The following is a 21,786-nucleotide window of genomic DNA, read 5'->3' on the forward strand; positions in this document are numbered from 1 at the left end:
CGTATCATCCGCCGTCATTTCCGCCACCTCCAAACGGACCCCACCACCAGGGATATATTTCCCTCCCCTCCCCTATCAGCGTTCCAGAGAGACCACTCCCTCCGTGACTCCCTCATCAGGTCCACACCCCCCACCAACCCAACCTCCACTCCTGGCACCTTCCCCTGCAACCGCAAGAAGTGCAAAACTTGCGCCCACAGCTTCCCCCCTCGCCTCCCTCCAAGGCCCCAATGGATCCTTCCATATCCGTCACAAATTCACCTGCACCTCCACACACATCATTTACTGTATCAGTTGCACCCGATGTGATTCTGCTCTACATTGGGGAGACAGGCCGCCTACTTGCGGAACGTTTCAGGGAACACCTCTGGGACACCCACACCAACCAACCCAACCGTCCCGTGGCTGAACACTTTAACTCCCCCTCCGACTCCACCAAGGACATGCAGGTCCTTGGCCTCCTCCATCGCCAGACCCTGACCACATGATGCCTGGAGGAAGAGCGCCTCATCTTCCGCCTAGGAACCCTCCAACCACACAGGACGAATGCAGATTTCTCCAGCTTCCTCATTTCCCCTCCCCCCACCTTTTCTCAGTCCCAACCCCTGGATTCAGCACCGCCCTCTTGACCTGCAATCTTCTTCCCCGCCTCTCCGCCCCCACCCCCTCTCCGGCCTATCACCCTCATCTTAACCTCCTTCCACCTATCGCATCCCGAAACATCGATTCTCCTGCTCCTCGGATGCTGCCTGGCCTGCTGTGTTTTTCCAGCATCACATTTTTCAACTCTGGGTACTTGTATACATGTCAGCGGGTTTTGAGAAGATTTGTAGCTCAGGTTGAGGTTCTGGATGTAGGTTTGCTCGCTGAGCTGGAAGGTTCATTTCCAGACATTTTGTCACCCTACTAGGACAAGCCAAATAGAGACACGCACGAGAATTCCTAGAAGCATGGTATTCCAACCAGAACTCTATCAACAAACACATCGAGTTAGACCCCATCTATCACCCCCGAGAAAAAGAACAGAAAATGACCGCCACCGGAAATGACATCACCAACCCAAAGAAACCCAAACATATAAATAGGAATTATCAACAGTGCTTCACCCGGAGGCCCACTGAAGATGTTACCTAGTAGGGTGACGAAACGTCTGGAAGTGAACCTTCCAGCTCAGCGAGCAAACCTACATCCATGTATACATGTGTCTATGTATACACATGTCTGAGTGCATGTGCTGTGACTCAGTACATGTGTGTGTCTGTGTTCACGCTTGTGTACATGTGTCTACACAAGTCTCTGTGTTATGTCTGTCGTGAGTGATTACGTGTGCATGTTTGATCAGGATTTTCTCGGTGAAAGAGTTTGTGTGTGTGTGTTTTCTCAGGAATGACTGTTTGATTGTATTTAACGTCCCACCGTCAAGTGGAAACATCCTGCCTCTGCTGAGCCCCTCAGCCCCTGGTGAAACAGCATGGTACTGTCCTATCATGGATCAGCCCAAGGGATGCAACTCCAAAGATTTTCCAGACTTTTTAGACTTAAATGGAAAGCAGCTGTTGGACCAGTGCCAGTGTCGATCCAGCACTGTTATTAAAACCATGAATGCCAGGCAGAAACTAACTGTAGAAATTGTTCTGAGACAAATTCGAATTGTTTCCAGTTGCCCCAGGGGCAAGTCTTGAGAATTGGCTCGTGTCTCTCCTGAGATCTGTCTGACGGATGCTATCACAAGCATCTTCCAGAGATGAATGGGGCTGTTTGAATTCCTGTTCATCTAATAAGGGCATCCATCACAATGGAGTCAGGGACACTGAAAATTGTCATGTCTCTGCGTCTGTGTTTTTGTGGGCACCCCCTCCCTGATTTTGTTGTTCCTTCTCTTCTGCATCAGTTCTAGTTTGGTGCTTTTTGTCTTCCTGCCAGTGTTTTCTCCCCCAGGAAGATGGAAAGTTGCATTTATATGGCAACCTTTCACCACCACAGCATGTCCCAAGCCACCTTGTAACACTTAAGCACGTTCAAGGCTGAGATAGACCGATCTGTAAAAGTCATGGGGAAAAGGCGGGGGAAGTGGATTTGTGGATTATAAGATCAGCTGTGATCTCGCTGAATAGTAGAGCTGACTCAATGGGCTGAATGGCGTATTCTGCTCCAGTGTCATATGGAGGTGTTGCAACCTTAAGGGGAGGGGAACCCAAACAATGCATAGCAAGAGCCTCAAACAGCAGTGAGGTGATGGCCAGGAAATCTGCGAATTTTCTTTAATAAGCTGAATGATGGACAGAACACTGGGGAAAATCTAGCACAAGAGACAGAACAAGGAAATGGAGTAACATTTTTAACTGGTTTCCTATATCATTGAAATAAGTGTCAGTGTGGTGATACTAGTATTCTTGGCCAAAATGTAGAGCCTGAAGGATTTCTCTCATCAATCACGCTTGGAATCTGCACTGGTGCCTCTGACTGATCTCCCCTTTACACCCTGTTTGCTGAAGTTACCAGGTTTCACCAGTGCGCGGACCAATCATTATCCAACACTGCTTTAACTCTTTCAGGGTAATTTTAAAAAGACAGTTGTTGGAAAATTTTCTTTCCTCCCCCAGAATAATCGCTTGCGAACCTTATTTAAAATGACGCAGTATGGCAAGTATATGTGCACGCACGATAAATATACAACTTGGTTGCATAGAAAAAAAATTAACACACAGCCTCCGATGACTGTGCATATTCTACACAGACCTTCGCCCTGTGTCTGCGTGGGTTTCCTTCGGGTGCGCTGGTTTCCTCCAATGATGTGCAGGTTCGGGTGGATTGGCAATGCTAAATTGCCTTGTAGTGTCCAGGGATGTGCAGGCTGGGTGGGATAGCCAAGGGTAATGCAGGGTTACAGGGGAAGGGTAGGGGGGGGTCAGGTCTGTTTGGGATGCCCTTCAGGGGTCGATGGGCTGAATATCCTGCTTCCACATACAAGGATGCTATTTGAAGATAAGACCCATATGCAGGTACTGTTTTTTTAAAAAAGCCTATTTTTCTGATCAACTTGTTCAGAGATGTTCTTTCACACCTCTGGAGCAGGTGGGACTTGAACCCAGGCCTCTTGGTCCAGGAGCAGGGACACTATTCCATGCCACAAGGTGGCCCCACTGTCAGGATTCTATAAACAGTCATCTTTTAGATTAGATTACATTACAGTGTGAACACAGGCCCTTCGGCCCAACAAGTCCACACCGACCCGCCAAAGCGCAACCCACCCATACCCCTACATTTACCCCTTATCTAACACTATGGGCAATTTAGCATGGCCAATTCACCTGACCTGCAAATCTTTGGACTGTGGGAGGGAACCGGAGCACCCGGAGGAAACCTACGCAGACACGGGGAGAACATGCAAACTCCACACAGTCAGTTGCCTGAGGCGGGAATTGAACCCGGGTCTCAGGCGCTGTGAGGCAGCAGTGCTAACCACTGTGCCACCGCGCCGCCCACGGTGATAGAATTAAGTAGATGCTTGAGCTGTTAATAATGCACAGCGGCGTTTGAATCTCGATCAGTTAAACATGAGAAGTGTTAGAGTACAGTAATGATTAATTGTTGGTCCTTACCATTTACCACACTAGTGAAACCTCCAATGATTCAGACACATCATCTTTCAGATTTAAACTCCTGAGGACATTTTCTCGAGAGCCCAATCTTTTTATAAGTAGATTTTGCTAGCTGTACGATTGGTGGTGTAGCGGTGTAGTCAATGGGCTAGCAGTCTGAACCCCAGAGTAATGCTCCAGTGAGACCAGTTTGAATCTCACCTTGGTAGATATTGGAAATTTGGATTCAGCAGGACATCTGGAATATTTAACTGCGTAGCCATTCATTTAAACATTTAAATAAATTGAAGCCTGATAATGTCTTCTAAATTGCCACAAATTCTGGAAAGAAATGGGAAATTCAAGGGGCCTTATGGAACAGATGGGGGGGAATCAGTGATTGAGTGAGGATTCTTTGGAGTAGAAATCTGAAGGAGAAAGTGAGGACGGCAGATGCTGAAGATCAGAGTTGAGAGTGAGGTGCTGGAAAAGCACAGCGGGTCAGGCAGTATCCAAGGAGCAAGAGGAAGGGCTTATGCCTGAAACGTCAATTCTCCTGCTCCACGGATGTTGCCTGACCTGCTGTACTTTTCCAGCACCACACTCTCGACTAGTAATCTGGAGGCCCAGGGTAATTCTCTGGACATATGGCTTCAATTGCCATCTTGGGAGCTGAGGGAGTTTAAGTTCAATGAATAAACCTAGAGCATAAATCATACCACAGTTATGGTCCCAACTATCAGCGACTGATGTAGAAACCATCTGGTTCCCTTTAGGGACAGGAATCTGCTGTCCGCAGCTGGTCTCCCCTATATGTGACTCCAGACCCACAGCCAGGTGGTTGATTCTTCCTGCCCTGATTAAATGCCGCTATCTCTGTGAACCAAACTGTTTTTCAAAAAAAAAATCACTGATTGGAGGCAGGTCCTGCCACCCCAAGCTTCATCTTCATCCTGGCTACTGGAGTCACGTCAGTGAACGTTCCCCATCTGTGTTTGTTCCTTTGTATTGCAACAGGCCAGGGAGAAAATGGAACATCTTCAGAGTTGTGGCTGACTTTGTTCATTTCTACACTCCTCACGTACACACTCCTATGCACATATGTGCACACATTCATTTGGACACGCATACACATATGAACATCCACATGCATGTACACCCACGCATGTACATGTAACACACACAGGCACAAATGCACACAGGTATACACTTGTACACACGCACACATTATCCTCCCCAGTTACAGAGCTAGGGTGTCCTGAGCTGGCTAGAGATAAAAAGGATAGGAGAGGGATGAACCAATTAACAGACGCAAAATAAATTAAGCAGATTGTGGCAGAGAAGTCAAAAGTAAACCTGCTTCTCTGTAACAACCTTAATCCGTGATTTATAACTGCCTCATGTCTGATGTTAGCAGCTAAGGTCCAGAGTGGAAATTATTTAATTATGCATTACACCAGGCAGTAATAATTCATTGCATTAGGAAGGCACTTGGTGACCATGAGCAGATAAGTGCGAGTACACAACCGTGTTTATGGTGAATCTGAGAATCGTTGTCCTTATTTATCTCGAGGTTGTCTTAACAAAACGTTACCGAGTATGATTGTGCACAAACACGAAGTTTTGCATAACCTGAATTTCCTCCATCATCCTTTGTATTTGATCACATTAATAGATGGCAGTGATGGATATTGCTACTCTCCACATGCCTGCTACCGTGGTCATGCTGATGATGGCTTGTTTGTGGTGTGCTAATACACAGACTGTGATCTATATAATCAATGACCACGATTGACATTGTGAATAGAATAATGGCTGATCAGGGATCCATTGCGCAGAATGTGATAAAGCTGTGACTTAGAACAATGATCAAGTCTAGAAATCTCAGGGGGCTGCTAATGGTGTGGCAGTAATGTCACTGAACTCCGATCTAGAACCCAACGAAGAATGAGGGAGAATCCCATAGAGACCAATAAAATTCCAATAGGGTTGCTAATTATCGCAGAATCCCTACAGAGTGAAGGCAGGCCCTTTGGCCCATCAAGTCTACACCGACCCTCTGAAGAGCATCCTACCCTGTAACCCTGCATATTTCCGATGGCCAATCCACCTGGCCTGCACATCCCTGCACGCTGTCGGCAACTTCCCAAGGCCAGTCCACCTAACCTACGCATCTCTGTACCTGTGGGAGGAAGCTAGAACACCTGGAGGAAACCCATGCAGACACTGGGAGAATGTGCAAACTCCCTACAGACAGTTGCCTGAAGGTGGAATCGAAGCCAGGTCCCTGGCACTGAGGGAAGCAGTGTTAATTACTGAGTCAGAGTAAACACAGGATGGACGTTCTTGATGACTGGGGAGTCCAGAACTAGATGTCAGTCTAAGGATATCGGGAGGGTCATTTGGGACTGCAATGAGGAGAAGTGTCTTCACCCAGTGAGTTTTGAGCCCATGGAATTGTCTGCTGCAAAAAAGCAGTTGAGGCCAAAACATCGTTTTCAAAAAGGAGTGTGGTATAGTTCTTCAAGGTAAAAGAAATCAGAGGGTATGGGGAGAAAGCTAGAAGAAGGTACTGAATTGGATGACAAGCCATGATCATATTGAATGGTGAAGCAGGACCGAAGGCTGAATGGCCTGCTCCTGCTCCTAGTTTCTCAGTTTCTACAGTAATGTTCTGGGCCACGGGATCACCACAGCAGATCTGAAATTCAAAAAGCTAGCCAAATGGTGACCATGTGACCTCTGACAATTGATAACCCTCCTCGCTCACAAATGTCCGATAGAGAAGGAAATCTGCGGTCCTTAGCTAGTCTGGCCTATGTGTGACTCCAGATCCACAGCAATGTGTTTGATTCTTAACTGTCCTGTGGGCAGTTATGGATGAGGAATAAATGCTGAGCTATACAGTGATGCCCTTGTTCAAGGAATTAAACAAAAATTCCTTCACATCGCCTCAGGTCCACGCTCATTTGCAAATGTCATACAGTTGAAGAAGAAAGACTTAGTGACTTGGGTCAAAATTCTGGAACTCTCTCCCACGGCATTGTGTGTCTCCCTAGAGCAGGTGGACTGCAGCGGTTCAAGAAGGCAGCTCACCCCCACATTCTTAAGGGGCAACTAGGGACGGGCAATGGATGCTAGTCCAGCCAGAGATGCCCACATCCCTCAAGTGAATTAAAAAAGCATTGATGTATCTCTTCCTCACCAGATATCTCAAAGTTGTCCACAGCCAATGTCTTGGTTTTGAAATGTAGCCACTGTTGTCATGTGAGAAAATGTGTAGGCAATTGCACACCTAGTGACACCTCGGGCATAACACTGGAGACAACTGTGCTCCTCTTTAACATCACATCAGCGAATCTTTTACATTCACCTGAGTGTGAACCACATTCAGAAGTGCTCCAACAGTGCAGCACTCCCTCAGTACTGCCCTGGGAGGGCAAGCAACTTTCTGATTTTGTTATTCAAGCAGCTGAAGTAAGGCTTGAATCCAGGCGTGAGGGCCAATCGTTGAATCCCAGTCTGTGCCACATGTGAGGCAAGGGCGAGAATCGGCGCAGCCGATAAAGGGAAGGCACCAGCCTAGTGGTATTATCATTAGACTGTTAATCCAAAGACCTGGGGATGTTGTGAGGACCCAAGTTCAAATCCTACTACAGCAGATGATGAAATTTAAATTGAATAAAAATCTGGACATATCATCTAATGATGACTATGAAACCATTGTTAATTGTTGGGAAAACCCATCTGGCTCATTAATGTCCTTTAGGGAAGGAAACTGCCATTGTTACCTTCTCTGGACTACACGTGGCTCCAGGCCAACAGTGGTGTGGTTAACTCTTAACTGCCCTCTGGAATGGGCAATAAATACTGTCTAACCAGTGATGCCCTCGCCCCATGAATGACAATAAACAAAATCGAAGTAAGTTTTTAAGATCTATTTCTGATAACTGATATTTTGATGGAATTAAAGTTTTGTAACTCTTGATAACTGAACAGTTTTGTTATAAAAGTAAAGTTTGTTTTGGCTTTTCCGGATATGAACTGAAATCTTGAAAGAATAGACAGGATATAGTTTTATGGTTTACACATAATTGAGTTAACACTTTACTGATGTACAAGCAAATAGCTGGAAACCTAAGATGCTTGTGCATTTGTTGAACACGATTCAAATGTGATGTGAAATATTGATTTAAGTGAATTTCTATTGAAAGCAGGTCAAGTGTACAAAACCAGTTGGATGGTTGACGTTCATTTGACCTCAAATTGGCTGCGAGTGGCTGAAAATGTACAGTTTCTGTTTGAAATAGGTGTGTGTGTATGTGTTTACGTGTGTGTGTGTACGTGTTTGCGCACGTGTGTTTGTGTGCGTGTTGTTATGAAGATGTCGGTGTACTGTGCCTTTAAGAGAGTTAAAAGTTAGCAGAACTTCCTGACAGCACCAAGTGTTCTGAATAAGATACAATGTAACATGTGGTCCAGCAGCTAGGTTACCTGGAAATGACAAAACTGATTAGAATTTGGCCAAACAGTTTAAATTGTACCCCAAAAAGTACCAAACTCCAATCAAGTTTGAATTTGTTATATTGACAATCTTAAAAGCCAATGACACAATCCGATGCTTTGGGAGTATAAAACTGGGGAAAGTTGAACAGTTGGGAGGGGAACTGCCAAGACACCCGCATGTACTGTACAGACTACCCAAGAAATAGCCCTCTCACAGGTATCTTTATCGATCAGTAACTTGCGAAACACAAATCCCTAAGAAGAAGAAAAGAAGACCGAGGAAGATACAAAGAGAAGATTTGACATCTGGCTGGTTTTGAAAATTTGAATTTTGGTAAATCTTTATCGGGGGTTTTTATGAGACTAGTATTGTAGAAGGGGTAGGTAAAAATAGGTTAGAGGAAGGAGTTGTAAATGTTTGTTAGTTAATTATTCTCTGTTGTACCTTAAGAAATAAAGTTGTTAATTTTTGCTTTAAATAGTTCTTGAACTCTCGAATTTTCGCCGGTTACTGCACGGGATAAATCTTTTCTGTGTTGCTGGTTTAAGTTCAGGAGGGTTTACCCCGTGTGTGTGTGTGTCTATATGTTTGCATGTATTTGTGTGTTTGTGTATGTATGTGTTTGCGTTTGCATGTATTTGTGTTTGCACGTGCGTTTGCATGTATTTGTGCATTTGTGCATGTGTATACGTTTGCATGTATTTGTGTGTTTGCGCGTGTATATGCGTTTGCATGTATTTGTGTTTTGTACATGTGTGCATGCGTTTGCATGTATTTGTGTGTTTGCGCGCGTGTATGCGTTTGCATGTATTTGTGTTTTGCGCGTGTGTATGCGTTTGCATGTATTTGTGTGTTTGCGAGTGTGTGCATGCGTTTGCATGTATTTGTGTGTTTGCGCGTGTGTATGCGTTTGCATGTATTTGTATGTTTGCATGCGTGAATGCATTTGCATGTATTTGTGTTTTGCACGTGTGTGTATGCGTTTGCATATATTTGTGTGTTTGCGCGCGTGTATGCGTTTGCATGTATTTGTATGTTTGCACGTATGTATGCGTTTGCGTGTATGTGTGTGTGCGCGCGCGCATTTGCACGTGTTTGTGTGTTTGCGCGTGTGTGTGTTCAGGCCTCTTCAGAGATCCACGTGTATGGGTGCAGGCTGATGTTTTGATTTAGTACTTGGGAACTGTTGCACTGTAGAGGATACCATCCTTCAATGGAGGTGTTAAATTGAGACCCCCCTCTGTCCACCCAGGTTTCATTATCAGATCCCATGCCTCAATTGAGATGAAACAAAGCTAAATTGAAAAGGGAGTTATGAAGAGGACTTCAGGAGCCTGCACTGGGGTGTAGGTGGTTCAGTGAATGGACAAAAATGTGAAAAATGAAGTGCAACATGGCAAGCTGGAATTGTCCATTTTGGCAGAAAGAATAAAACAGAAGCAGATTATCTAAATGCTGCTAGATTACCAGGTTCAGGGATACACAGAGATCTGGGTGTCCTAGTGCATAAATCACAGAAAGTTAGTATGCAGGTTCAGCAAGTAATCAGAAGAGCTAATAGGATGTTATGTTTTATCGTGAGGCGAATTGAATGCAAGGGAACGGTTGCTATGCTTCAGTTATACAAGGCATCGGTGAGTCTGCATCTGGACATTTGGTGAGTCTGTACAGTCCTGTTTGTCATACCTACAGAAGGATGTTAAAGGATTGGCAGCTGTTCAGAGGAGGTTTACTAGACTAATCCCTGAAGTGAGTGAATTACTTTGAGGAAAGGCTGGACAGACTGGGTCCTCTGAGATTTCTTGCTCACAGACATTGCCTAACCTGCTGAGAATTCCCAGCATTTTCTGTTTTTACTTCCAGTTAAATCGGAGTTAATCGCATTGCTGCTGTGTGTTTGTGTTGCTGTGTTTGCCCACATTCCAAAATGACAAGAACAAAAGTACTTTACAGTGTTATTGCACAGAAGGAGGCCATTCAGCCCATCGTGCCTGCACTGGCTTGTTAAATGAGCTTTATTGCCCAGTAGCAATCTCCTGCTTTCTCCCCATGTTTGTAAACTTTCATTAGTTGTGAAGAGATCCCACAACACGAGTCGTGAATAATAATGCATGGGCTCTCTGAAGCTTCTTTCTTTCTTTCCTGTCGTGGTTAATGACCATTGTTTGATTATTTTGTTAGCAGGTTTTTCACGGCTTGTGTCCCTGGTTTTATCTTTGCTCTAACGCGGCCCTTTGTCTATCTGTGCATCAGGCTCTGTGGGAGAAAACACTGAAAGCTGAGGGCACACCATTGCACAAGTACTACAACATCTGGAAAAAACTGAGAGAGAAGGAGATTATAATGGAGATCTCTGGCAAGGAGAGGGTACGTAGAAATGTCTTGAGAAATGTTCTTAGTATCATCCTGCTCCACACAACTTCACATCTTCTTTCGGGAAAAGGATTTGTGAGTTTCAGAGAGTGAACGACTTTAGGCATTCTGAAAAGATTAGCAATTTGTGCAAGTCCCTGATTTCCTGAAACTGAACTCCAATAAAGAACATAGAAATATCTCAACGGAAACTGGTATCCCGTCACCAAGTCACCCTTTATTTACATGTCCACAGTGCATGAACTCTGACCAGCCAGCTCAGAGCCCGTCCCCAAAGGCCCTCTGACACTCTTGTTCATATCTGTCAGCCAGAGTTCCCTGATTGGCCCCAGGATAACAGCGACTGGAAGAAAGTGAGGACTGCAGATGCTGGAGAGTCCGAGTTGGAAAGTGTGGCGCTGGAAAAGCACAGCAGGTCAGGCAGCATCCGAGGAGCAGGAGAATCAACGTTTCAGGCATACGCCCTTCAGGAGTGTCGTCTTCAATTGCTGATGCAGGGCTTGTGCCTGAAACATCGACTCTCCTGCTCCTCGGATGCTGCCTGACTTGCTGTGCTTTTCCAGCGCCACACTTTTCGACCCAGGTTAACAGCCCCAATCAGGGAACTCGTAATCAGTGAGATCCACCTGGCCAACCTCGTTGCGATCACTACAAAAGTGCCGTGGACAAATCTCATCCAACAAGTAAGATTTTTGTCATGTTCTCTCAATGTCCATGTGTCCTGTGGTTATTGCATCGCCCAGTTCCAAGTGTATTCACAGCTGTTCACGTTGCAGCAGCCAGCTCCCTCCTCAACACTCGGCTGAACCTTGAATGCCTTTGTTTCTGAGTCTGGGAGGATTCCAAGTGTCAGCTTCCTCTAGCTGGAGTTAACGGCCGCACTTGTTAGTTACTGAGGGGTTGGGGCAGGCGAAATGGTTGAGTGTCTTGCACCTAGCCGCTTACAGTGGCTTGTTAATACAAATGGGGTCAGTTTGAACTGTCGTGCTTCTGTATTCAAATTGTTGGATACTGAACATGCCCAGCTCGTTCATGGAGCCACTTGGGATGCGTGCCATTGAAGCGACCCAACCAAGGCTATCAGCGGCTGGGAATGTAGAGTATTGTTTCTTTAAAATAAAGGCTGTGCTTTATTAAACCTGCAGCACAACAACATCAGTTTAGCTAAATTATAGATCCAGTCTGAGGACATTAAGTTTCGGTGCCAGACTCTATAAACCTAAACAAACAGTAAGTATTGAAGATGCATGTTCGGGTTTATCGAGAGGAGGCCCTGATGGGAGAAGTTAGGTATTGCAGAGTTGAAAGGCAGGAGATTGACAGCGGGAGTGGGCCGTTTGCTGAGTCAGTCCAGACATGATGGGCCAAATCGCCCATCCCCCGCGCTGTAGTCCTGCTGTAATTCTGTGTAAACTGCCAGATAGCTATGTGGATCCAATAGCCCTGCGGTGCAGATTTTGACATGAGCTCAAACAGCCATGTCGCTCATATATCTCAAATGGTTCAAATTGTGGACAGAATGTATACTTGTCCTGCCTTGTTGTGGTACAGCAGTATTGTCCCCACCCCTGGACCAGGAGGGCCGAGTTGAAGTTCCACCTGCTCCAGAGGTGTGTGGTAACATCTCCGAACAGGTCGATTCAGAAGATTGGTTAAACTTAAAATACCTGTCTTCTTGCACAGGTGGTGAAGTCCCACTTTACTCCTTGAGAGGGTCTCTCATATTAAAAAGAACCTCGTTCTTATCGGATATTTAATGAAATCGGAGCCACCAATGGCGCTTTTGGGAAACAAATGGTGGAAGAGCAAAGTCAAACTTCAATACTTTATTTCAAAGAGGGCGAATGGGATTAGCCTCCTTGGTTTTGAAGGTGTTTTGAAGTCCTAACTGTGTGAGCCATTAACCCATCAGCGTCAGTGTTTCGGAGTTTTGTTGCACTAGCTGTTTTGAGTAATTGAGCTTGGTGAAACTTTCCAAACTGTAACTTCATCAGTGAAGTTCTTGGCTAAAAGAATAGTCACTGGAATATACAGTTTGGAAATAGGTGAATGCTTTAAAAGGAGTAGAATCTTAGCAGGACTTATACACTTAATGGTAAGGTCCTAGGGAGTGTTGCTGAACAAAGAGACCTTGGAGTGCAGGTTCATAGCTCCTTGAAAGTGGAGTCGCAGGTAGATAGGATAGCGAAGAAGGCGTTTGGTATGCTTTCCTTTATTGGTCAGAGTATTGAGTATTTGGAGTTGGGAGGTCATGTTGCAGCTGTACAGGACATTGGTTAGGCCACTGTTGGAATATTGATTGCAATTCTGGCCTCCTTCACATTGGAAGAATGTTGTGAAACTTGAAAGGGTTCAGAAAAGATTTACAAAGATGTTGCCAGGGTTGGAGGATCTGAGCTATAGGGAGAGGCTGAACAGGCTGGGGCTGTGTTCCCTGGAGCATCGGAGGCTGAGGGGTGACCTTATAGAGGTTTACAAAATCATGAGGGGCATGGATAGGGTAAATAGGTAAAGTCTCTTCCCTGGGGTCAGGGGGTCCAGAGCTAGAGGGCATAGGTTTAGGGTGAGAGGGGAAAGATATAAAAGAGACCTACAGGGCAACCTTTTCACACAGAGGGTGGTACGTGTATGGAATGAGCTGCCAGAGGAAGAGGTGGAGGCTTGTACAATTGCAGCATTTAAGAGGCATTTGGATGGGTTTATGAATAGGAAGGGTTTGGAGGGATATGGGCCGGGTACTGGCGGTGGGACTAGATTGGGGGATATCTGGTCAGCATGGACGGGTTGGACCAAAGGGTCTATTTCCATGCTGTACATCTGTATGACTCTATGACTCTAACTGAGTCCAGAAACACAACTGGTTATGTTTGTTTCCACAGTCGGGCCTCCCTAGAAATTAATTATTTTGGGAGTTGTGTATTTTTTTTTTCAAATGTTTCTGGTTCACTTCTGCCTGTCTGGTGCCAGAGAGGATGCAGTGCTGGTCAGGTTTCTTGAGATACCAGTTTCATCTTGTCCTTATCATGTTTCCACAATGTTTAAAAGGCATTGTGTGTCGTGCTGTGAGGAGTCCAGTGGTAACACCGAGCATCCTAAGCAGTAATGAGTCTTAATAGAATGTCACCTTTGCATATCTTTGGGCACGAATGCTTCTATGTAGATAGGGAAATACCTTTTGATGAGACCCCGCTCTCGGTGTTTTAAGTCAGTGCACGTAAAGCAGACTTTGTAGTAAATGCTTATTTCATATTTCATGTTCTCGCCACTTTCCCTCACCAGCTGGAAGACCTGGATTTCCCCGAGATCAAACGCAGGAAGTTGCAGGAGAGAAAAGAGAAAGACAAGACAGAGTTCAAGGATCTCTTTGAGTCTGACAGTGACTCTGATGATGAAAGCAGTGTGCTTAAATCTAAAGGTATGTTTGGAAAATGGACTGGATGTGGGGGCAGGGGTATGAGGGACAACTCAAGTTTTGTTTAAAAGGAGAAGAAAACATCCCCAAATCAATAATTCCAATCTCAGGGAACAGAGCAGATGGCAGGAACTGAGAGAGAGATGGACAGTGTGTGTGGATGTGTACATAGACTGCTAGCAGTGCAAAGTAATAGGCACAACACTGGAGCATATTAAAGTTCTGCCTAGTTATATAGTAATACAGAACTTGAATATTGCTGAGAAAGAGACATTTTGCCAAGGCTTTTTGTCTTGCATTTATCAGGACAAGTCGCAAGAAGACCAATTTAATAGGGAAGCCAGCATTTATGCTGTCTGACGGGCAAGTGCTGTTGAAGGTAGAATCTGCTGGCAAGAGACATCAATGTAGAGAATGCACCAAGTTACTGACAACTGACAGTTGACAGCCAGAGTCTGGTTACAGTTTAAACCAGGTTAACTCAGATTGGTTAAGGCATTGCCCTGTGGAACGAACCAGTGAATGGTTCTTAACTGCTTTGTTAACTTGAAACAGGTCTGGTGTGGGTATGTTCTTTCTGTCTGCAACAAACAGGGCTGTGCATATTTATTTATATAGTTTACAGTATTCGGATTGCACCACATTGCAAGCCTCCTTGACAGTCCTCAATTGATTGCAGCATAATTCAGCACAAAACTCAGGACAGGGTCCAACATTAGATGTGATTCACAATTGAACACCATTTGGAATCCTGTGTGCAGTTTTGGGCTCCATATCTCAAGAAGGATGTACTGGCACTGGAGCGGGTGCAGAGGAACTTCATGGGAATGGTCCCAAGAATGAAAAGCTTAACATATGAGGAACATTTGACACTCTGGATTTATACTCAGTGGAGTTAGAAGGTTGGGGGAGGGAGATACATACAGAATACTGAATGCTCTGGACAGAGTGGATGTTGGGAAGATGTTTCCCTTGGTAGGAGATTAGATTCGATTACATTACATTACAGTGTGGAAACAGGCCCTTCGGCCCAACAAGTCCACACCTACCCGCCGGCGCGCAACCCACCCATACCCCTACATTTACCCCTTACCTAATACTACGGTCAATTTAGCATGGCCAATTCACCCAACCTGCACATCTTTGGACTGTGGGAGGAAACTGGACCACCCGGAGAAAACTCACGCAGACACGGGGAGAACGTGCAAACTCCACACAGTCAGTCGCCTGAGGCAGGAATTGAACCCGGGTCTCCGGCACTGTGAGGCAGCAGTGCTAACCACTGTGCCACCGTGTCGCCCAAAATTCGGACCCGAGGGCACAGTCTGGGAGTAAAGGGAAGGCTCTTTAGAACGGAGATAAGGAGCAATTTTTTCAGCCAGAGAGTAGGGAATCTATGGAATTCACTGCCACAGAAGGCTGTGGAGGCCAGGGCATTGAGTATATTTAAGACAGAGACAGATACGTTGGTGATTGTCAAAGGGATCAACTGTTACAAAGGAAAAGTGGGAGAATGGGGTTGAGAAACCCATCAGCCATGGTTAAATGGCAGAGCAGACTTGATGGGCTGAATGGCCTAACTTCTGCTCCTATGTCTAGTACTGCATTGGTCCCACCTGCCCTCTCCGGGTTACATAAAGGAGTCCATGGCAGTATTTTAATGAAGAGTGGGGCCATTTTCTCCAGTTTCCCGACCAATGTTTATCTCTTTATCAACATCACAAAAACAGGTTATCGTGTCATTACCACGTTATTGTTTGAGAGAGCTTGCTATGTGCAATTGGCTCTCATGTTTTCCACAATACAACAGCAACGGCACTTCAAAAGTGCGTAATTAGCTGCAAAGCAATGTGGGACCTCCCATGGTGGTTATAGGTGCTACACAAATGCCAGTCTGACTTTAAAGGTGGTCACTGATGAATCCAGTGGAGAATTTGGGAGAAATAATTTTTCCCTGGAGAGAATTGAATTGAATTTATTGTCATGTGTACTGAGGCACAGTAAAAGGCTTTGTCTTGCGAGCAACACAGGCAGATCACAGAGTTAAGTAGCATCAATAAGTAAATAATAGGTAAACAGCAGCAAAAACAAAAACACAGGTACAGGCGAATGTTAAGAGTTTGTGAGTCCATTCAGTAATCTAACAACAGTAGGGTGGAAACTGTAACGAAACCGGCTGGTGTGTGTGTTCAGGCTTCTGTACCTTCTCCCTGGTGGTAGAGGTTGTAGAAAAACTTTGCCAGGGTGGGATGGGTCTTTGAGAATGCTGGCGGCCTTTCCTTGACAGTGGGCCCGGTAGATGGATCCTATAGATGGGAGGTTGGCCTTTGTGATTGTCTGGGCCAAGGTCACCACTCTCTGTAACCGTCTCCGATCTTGAATGGTACAGTTGCCATACCAGGTAGTGATACATCCAGACAGAATGCTCTCAATGACGCACCTATAAAAGTTGGCAAGGGTATTCACCGTATGCCCAAATTTCCTCAGCTGCCTGAGGCAGAAGAGACGTTGTTGGACCTTTGTAACCAGTGCATCCACATGAAGAGTCCAAGAAAGCTTGTTGTGGATGACCACTCCCAGGAGCTTGACACTCTCCACTCGTTCCATCTCTGTGCTGTTAATGTGTAGGGGGGACATGAGTAACGTCCCACCGAAAGAGAGCGTGGATTGTGGAACACAAGGACTCAGCTTCAAATAAAGTTGTTTGGACAGGTGGCCAAGTGCTGGCAAATGGGACTAGATTAGGATATCTGCTCGGAATGGACGAGTTGAACTGAAGGGTTTGTTTTCATGCTGTACAACTCTATGGCACGAGGAAGAAAGCCATTGGGAGATTACTTTTATGGGATCAATTAAGTAAACTAAGGATGCTGAGGTGGAATGTGAATATGTTGAGTTGAATAGTATCTTTGTAAATACTTTGTAAAAATCTTGCTCCTGGCTGATTGGTAAGTGTTAGTCATGTCCAGAACCTGCAGGACATTTTGAAAATGCTGATGGCTAAAAGTCTTACATTTTAAAAAAAAGTTTGATTTGTATTGCATCTGTAATTGATCGTGTTTCTCACTTCTCACCTGATTGGCATAAGTTAAGCATTGCGTCAATTATTTCAACTCTGGGGATATTCTGTGGCAACTTTAAGCATTTTGTTTTCCCTGCCATGGATGTTTAAACCACTCGTGACAATAAATCAAAGTGATGTTGTTCTGTGGCCACCTGCATGATGTCACTGCCCCTCTTGTAGAAAGCTTTAGGTTGCTACTGGGCAGCTATTGACAGCAACCGGAGAGGCTACAATCCCATAGACGTGCTCATCAGTCATTTTGGAATGAAAGGATAACATCAACATAGTGAGTGGCTTCATGGAGCGACTAATTGCCAAGATGACTTGGGCAAACCCGTATTTCCGAGGTTTGCACACTTAGTATGATCAAGTCAAATGTATCTGTTTAGCCTCGATCTAATTCCCTCTTGGGTCTGATACACAGAACAATATGGCCCATAATTGGGTGTTAAAATTCAAATTTGTCATTCCTTCCACAAGCGTGTTTGATAGAGGATTTGGGAGTATTGTGTAGGGCAGTCAGGAACCCAGAGGCTGGGGGAAAATGTGTATTGGAGGAAGTGAATCAAGCTCAAACTGTTCATGGATTGGGAATGTTTTGTTCAGCTTCTGCTCTCCAGTTCCAACGCACACCAACATTGTAATTTATCTCACTTTTGTGACCAACATGGCTAGGAATGCCTTTGTTCTAAAGTAACGTTAGCCATTAAAAGTTACCCCAGCAGTAATACCATTTAATTTTCATCCTTTGCACACCGCAAACATAAATCTCTTAATCTGCAACACTGTATAGAAGTAGCCTTAAGGCATGATTTATTTACATGTGAAAATTTAATCCCATTTAAATACCCACATAAACTCCTGCTTTGATTCAAATTACGGACTAGGTGAAAGCTTAGGATCTCAAAAAATAGGAATGATAAGGTTTAGAAAATTATGTCAAGTTTTAGTAGAGACGAAGGACATCCCCACAAGAGGGACACTGTCATCCTAGTAACTGACTGAAGTATATGAGAATTGTGAATTTGATTTCATTGTCACATGTACTTAAGTACCGGAGTACAGTGAAAGAATACACTGTCACAAGCACACAGTGCCTTTTAGATACAAGATACCTAGTTACAAATTTTAGGTACACAAATATAGAAATAAAGAAAAAAGCTAAAAGTTTTACATTACAGTTCTTCATTGTTTAAATTAGGAAGTTAAAGAAATAAAGTTAAAGGCAGAATTACTGTCTTTCTATAGCCAGCAGATGCTCCACACTGGGAGCTTTCCACACATGGGCTCACTCCACTCCAGGCCCACTGACCATTGGCCATTCCACTCCAGTCTGGGCCCACTGTTGGCTGGCTGTCTCTGTGCTCTCTGGCCCCACTGACCACTGGCCATCCTGCTCCACTCTGGGCCCGCTGACTGTCCCACTCCGCTCTGGCCTGCCAACCACTGGCAGGTTGTTCACTTGTCTTTTCCTGTGGCCTTTCCACCTTCCATTCTCCTGTTGATGGGACTTTGTTCTAGAAGAATGCCTTTGTCCTTGTGCTCACAGAATGTGAATGTCATTCGGCAGCAAGATTTCTCTAGTAATCCAGAGGTCAGTCTAATGCGGTGGGGGAGACAGGTTCCAATCCTATCCCAGAGGCTGGTGGACTTTAAATTCAATGATTAATTCTGCATGAATAATTGGAAACTAATGGTAACAGCAGCCACCAATTGTCATCAAAAATTCATCTGGTTCAGCAATGTCCTTATGGGAAGGAAATTGCCATCCTTACCTGATCTGGCTTACATATGACTCCAGACCCACAGCAACCACTCACACCGCCCAGTTCAAGGATGGGGAATAAAGTTTGGACTTGCTGGTGATGCCATTTCAGAATATCTTTCCTTTTAAAATAAACCCTTTGACACAGTGCACAGCTCTGCAAGCAGCTGTCAAGTTTTGTGGCTCAGTCAAAACTTAGCTTTGAAGGATTAAGATAAAACAAAGAAGTGTAGGCACTGGAAATCTGAAGTAATCCAGAACAGAAATTGCTGGAGAAGCTCAACAGGTCTGACAGCATTTGTGGAGAGTGGAACACTTTGAGTCCAGTCACCCTTCCTCAGAATAGAGCCCCTACTTTCTCTCCACAGAAGATGCCAAACCTGCTGAGTTTCTCAGCGATTTCTGTTCCTCTTGCATGTATGTTTGACTGTATCATTTCGAATGGGGCGATTTATAATGTGTACTGATGGTCACAAATGAGATTTGGAGTTGCCATATTTGACTTTGTAAGTTGCGGGGTCAAGTTTACGTACATGTTGTGCTTGGTGTTTGAGTGCTTCAGTGATTACAAGGTATTGAAAAGCAAGTCTGCACAGGTGAGGAAAGCACTCTGCTCGATGGAGATCAGACCCAGTACTCAGCTCTCTGGCTCAGCCTGTGTTTACTGAATTACACACTGGCACACACCATTAATTTACGCTGGCTGCAGTGGATGCCTGTCCACACGCATCTCACAGATCAGTTCTGTAGCCCTGAGAGCTTTGTTGGGCAGGGGGAATAGCTTGCTTGTTGCCATAGTAAACAGGATGTCCTTAGCAACAGGAGTTGGCGAAGATTAGCACAGCAGCACTTTGACCTGAAGGATTTGGTTGAAGTGATTTTTTTCTCTCTCTCTCTTGTGCAGAGCCCCAGTGTTCCAACTAGCACATATTTATATTTTCCCAATCTCTCTGCTAATCTGTAAAGGAGATTAGATTGTTCGTGCAGATATCTGTGCAATGTGAAAAGAGCTCGTCCTCCAGAACATGTGGATTTGTTTTTGGTGAGCGGCTCATTTTGTAGCTGATTGCAATGCGAGGTGTGAGGATAGGTGCGGAAGGGTTCAGTTGGATTACTGGACCGTGCTCAGTAGAGGTCACCTGGATTGTGACATGGCTTACTATCTGTTCCAGGGGTGGGCATTTTAATCCAGTGATAATTGGAGTCCTGGCTGGTGGAGCCACAGCTCAGGAGTGGAATGGTCCCTTGGTGGTTGTCCGCATTTACATAAGGCAGCCAGGGATTGTGACATTTGTCCCTGCAGCCTCATCAAGAATTAATCTCCGGCTGATTTCTAGGAAGAGTGTCCTGTGAAATTAATTGAAGTGGCAGGGAAGCTAAGTCTGGGAGAGTACTTTTTTTATATTTCACTCACTTTTAATGCTGAAATAGCATTGCTATATGCACACCGCTTAGCTGTAAACCAGAGAAAGGTCATAGCCTTAGCCTAAGGTAGTGAATTTAAAACCAAGTTGAGGTTTTAAATTCTTTGCCCAAAGGGTTGTGAATCCTTGGAATTTGCTGCCCCACAGTACAGTGGAAGCTGGGACAGTGAGTGAATTTAAGGAGGAGTGAGATAAATTTTAATTGGCAATGGATTGAAGGATTATGGGGAGAAAGCAGGGAAATTGGAGTGCGCAGCATAATAGCCGTGATCGAATGGTAGAGCAGACTCGATGGGCCAAATGGCCTAATTCTGCCCCTATATCTTATGAATCTATGAAGACACGGTAGCTAAGTGGTTAGTACTGCTGCCTCACAGTGCCAGGGACCTGGGTTCAGTTCCAACCTCAGACGACTGTCTGTGTGGAGTTTGCACATTCTCCCCATGTCTGTGTGGGTTTCCTCTGTGTGCTCCGGTTTCCTCCCATTGTCCAAAGATGTGCAGGTTAGGTTGATGGGCCATGCTAAATTGCCCCATAGTGTCCAGGGATGTGTAGGTTAGTGGCTTAGCCATGAGAAATGCAGGATCACAAGGATAGGGTGGGTCTGGGTGAGATGCCCTTCGAAGGGATGGTGTATACTCAATGGGCCGAATAACCTGCTTCCTCACTGTAGGGATTCTGTGATCCTAAACCTCACTAAATGTGATGGGGATAGAGGAGCTTTATTGAAAACTGTGGAGGTTATAACTTCAGAGTGGCCTGAGAGACCAGGCATCTTGCAGCTCTGCAGAATTACAAGGAGCTGACAACTTTTTTTTTATAAATCATGTCTGTGCTCTGAGGACATAATTCACATGTAACAGTGAATTGGCAACAAATTTATATGAAACTCAGCAAGTTGTTTAAAATCTGTTTGAGTCGCGAGCTAGAGAACTAATGTCCATTTCAGGCAGCTTGTGACATCGGATAACCTGTGGCCACTCAATTCAATTAAAGGCTTGTGATAAATGGAATTCAAATTATTATGACTTTTCTTTTAAACTAGCAGCCTTATTTCGGATCTTACAACTATGTTTACACTGGGTTTCGTGTTGGGTAAGACTGTTTTAGCTTCATATCAGAGGATCTGGATCAACTCAGGCTTGGAGGGGCCTGTTCCTGTGCTGCAATGTTCTTTGTTCTTGTTCTTCAATAGGTTATTGAGTCTCCAAACAAGTTTCACTCGTTCCAATAATTGCCGCACATCGTTCTGGCCTGGCTCCTTCCCTTATTGTTCCTACAGGGAGCAGGGTCAGTCCTTGCTGGGTGTACACTTCTTGCCTGAGTTAAATCTCCAGGTCTGCACTGTCTTGTCAGGCATATCCCAGCAGTAGTGCTCTTACCTCTGAGCCAGAAGGATGTTGGCTAAGTTTCCAATTGAGAGACTTGACCACCATCAGACACAGGAGCAGAAATTAGGCCATTCGGTCCATCGGATCTGCTCCACCATCGATCATGGCTGATAGGTTTCTCAACCCCATCCTCCTGCCTTCTTCCCGTAACCTTGATCCCCTTAACAAGAAACTATCCATCTGTGTCTTAAATATACTCAATGACCCGGCCTTCACAGCCTTCTGTGGCAGTGAATGCTGTAGATTCCCCACTCTCTGGCTGAGGACGT

General features: G+C 45.0%; 1 protein-coding gene across 1 annotated transcript in view; it reads left to right on the forward strand.

Moving 5' to 3' along the window:
• The window catches only part of noc2l (NOC2-like nucleolar associated transcriptional repressor), a 169,239-nt gene that overhangs the window by 125,243 nt on the left and 22,210 nt on the right, over positions 1 to 21,786 (forward strand). The window contains exons 16-17 of the mRNA XM_043676134.1: positions 10,342 to 10,455; positions 13,741 to 13,876. Coding sequence (XP_043532069.1) covers positions 10,342 to 10,455; positions 13,741 to 13,876 — 250 coding nt within the window. The remainder of the gene's footprint in view (positions 1 to 10,341; positions 10,456 to 13,740; positions 13,877 to 21,786) is intronic.

Source organism: Chiloscyllium plagiosum, chromosome 34, assembly GCF_004010195.1.
Source record: "Chiloscyllium plagiosum isolate BGI_BamShark_2017 chromosome 34, ASM401019v2, whole genome shotgun sequence".
NCBI lineage: Eukaryota > Metazoa > Chordata > Chondrichthyes > Orectolobiformes > Hemiscylliidae > Chiloscyllium > Chiloscyllium plagiosum.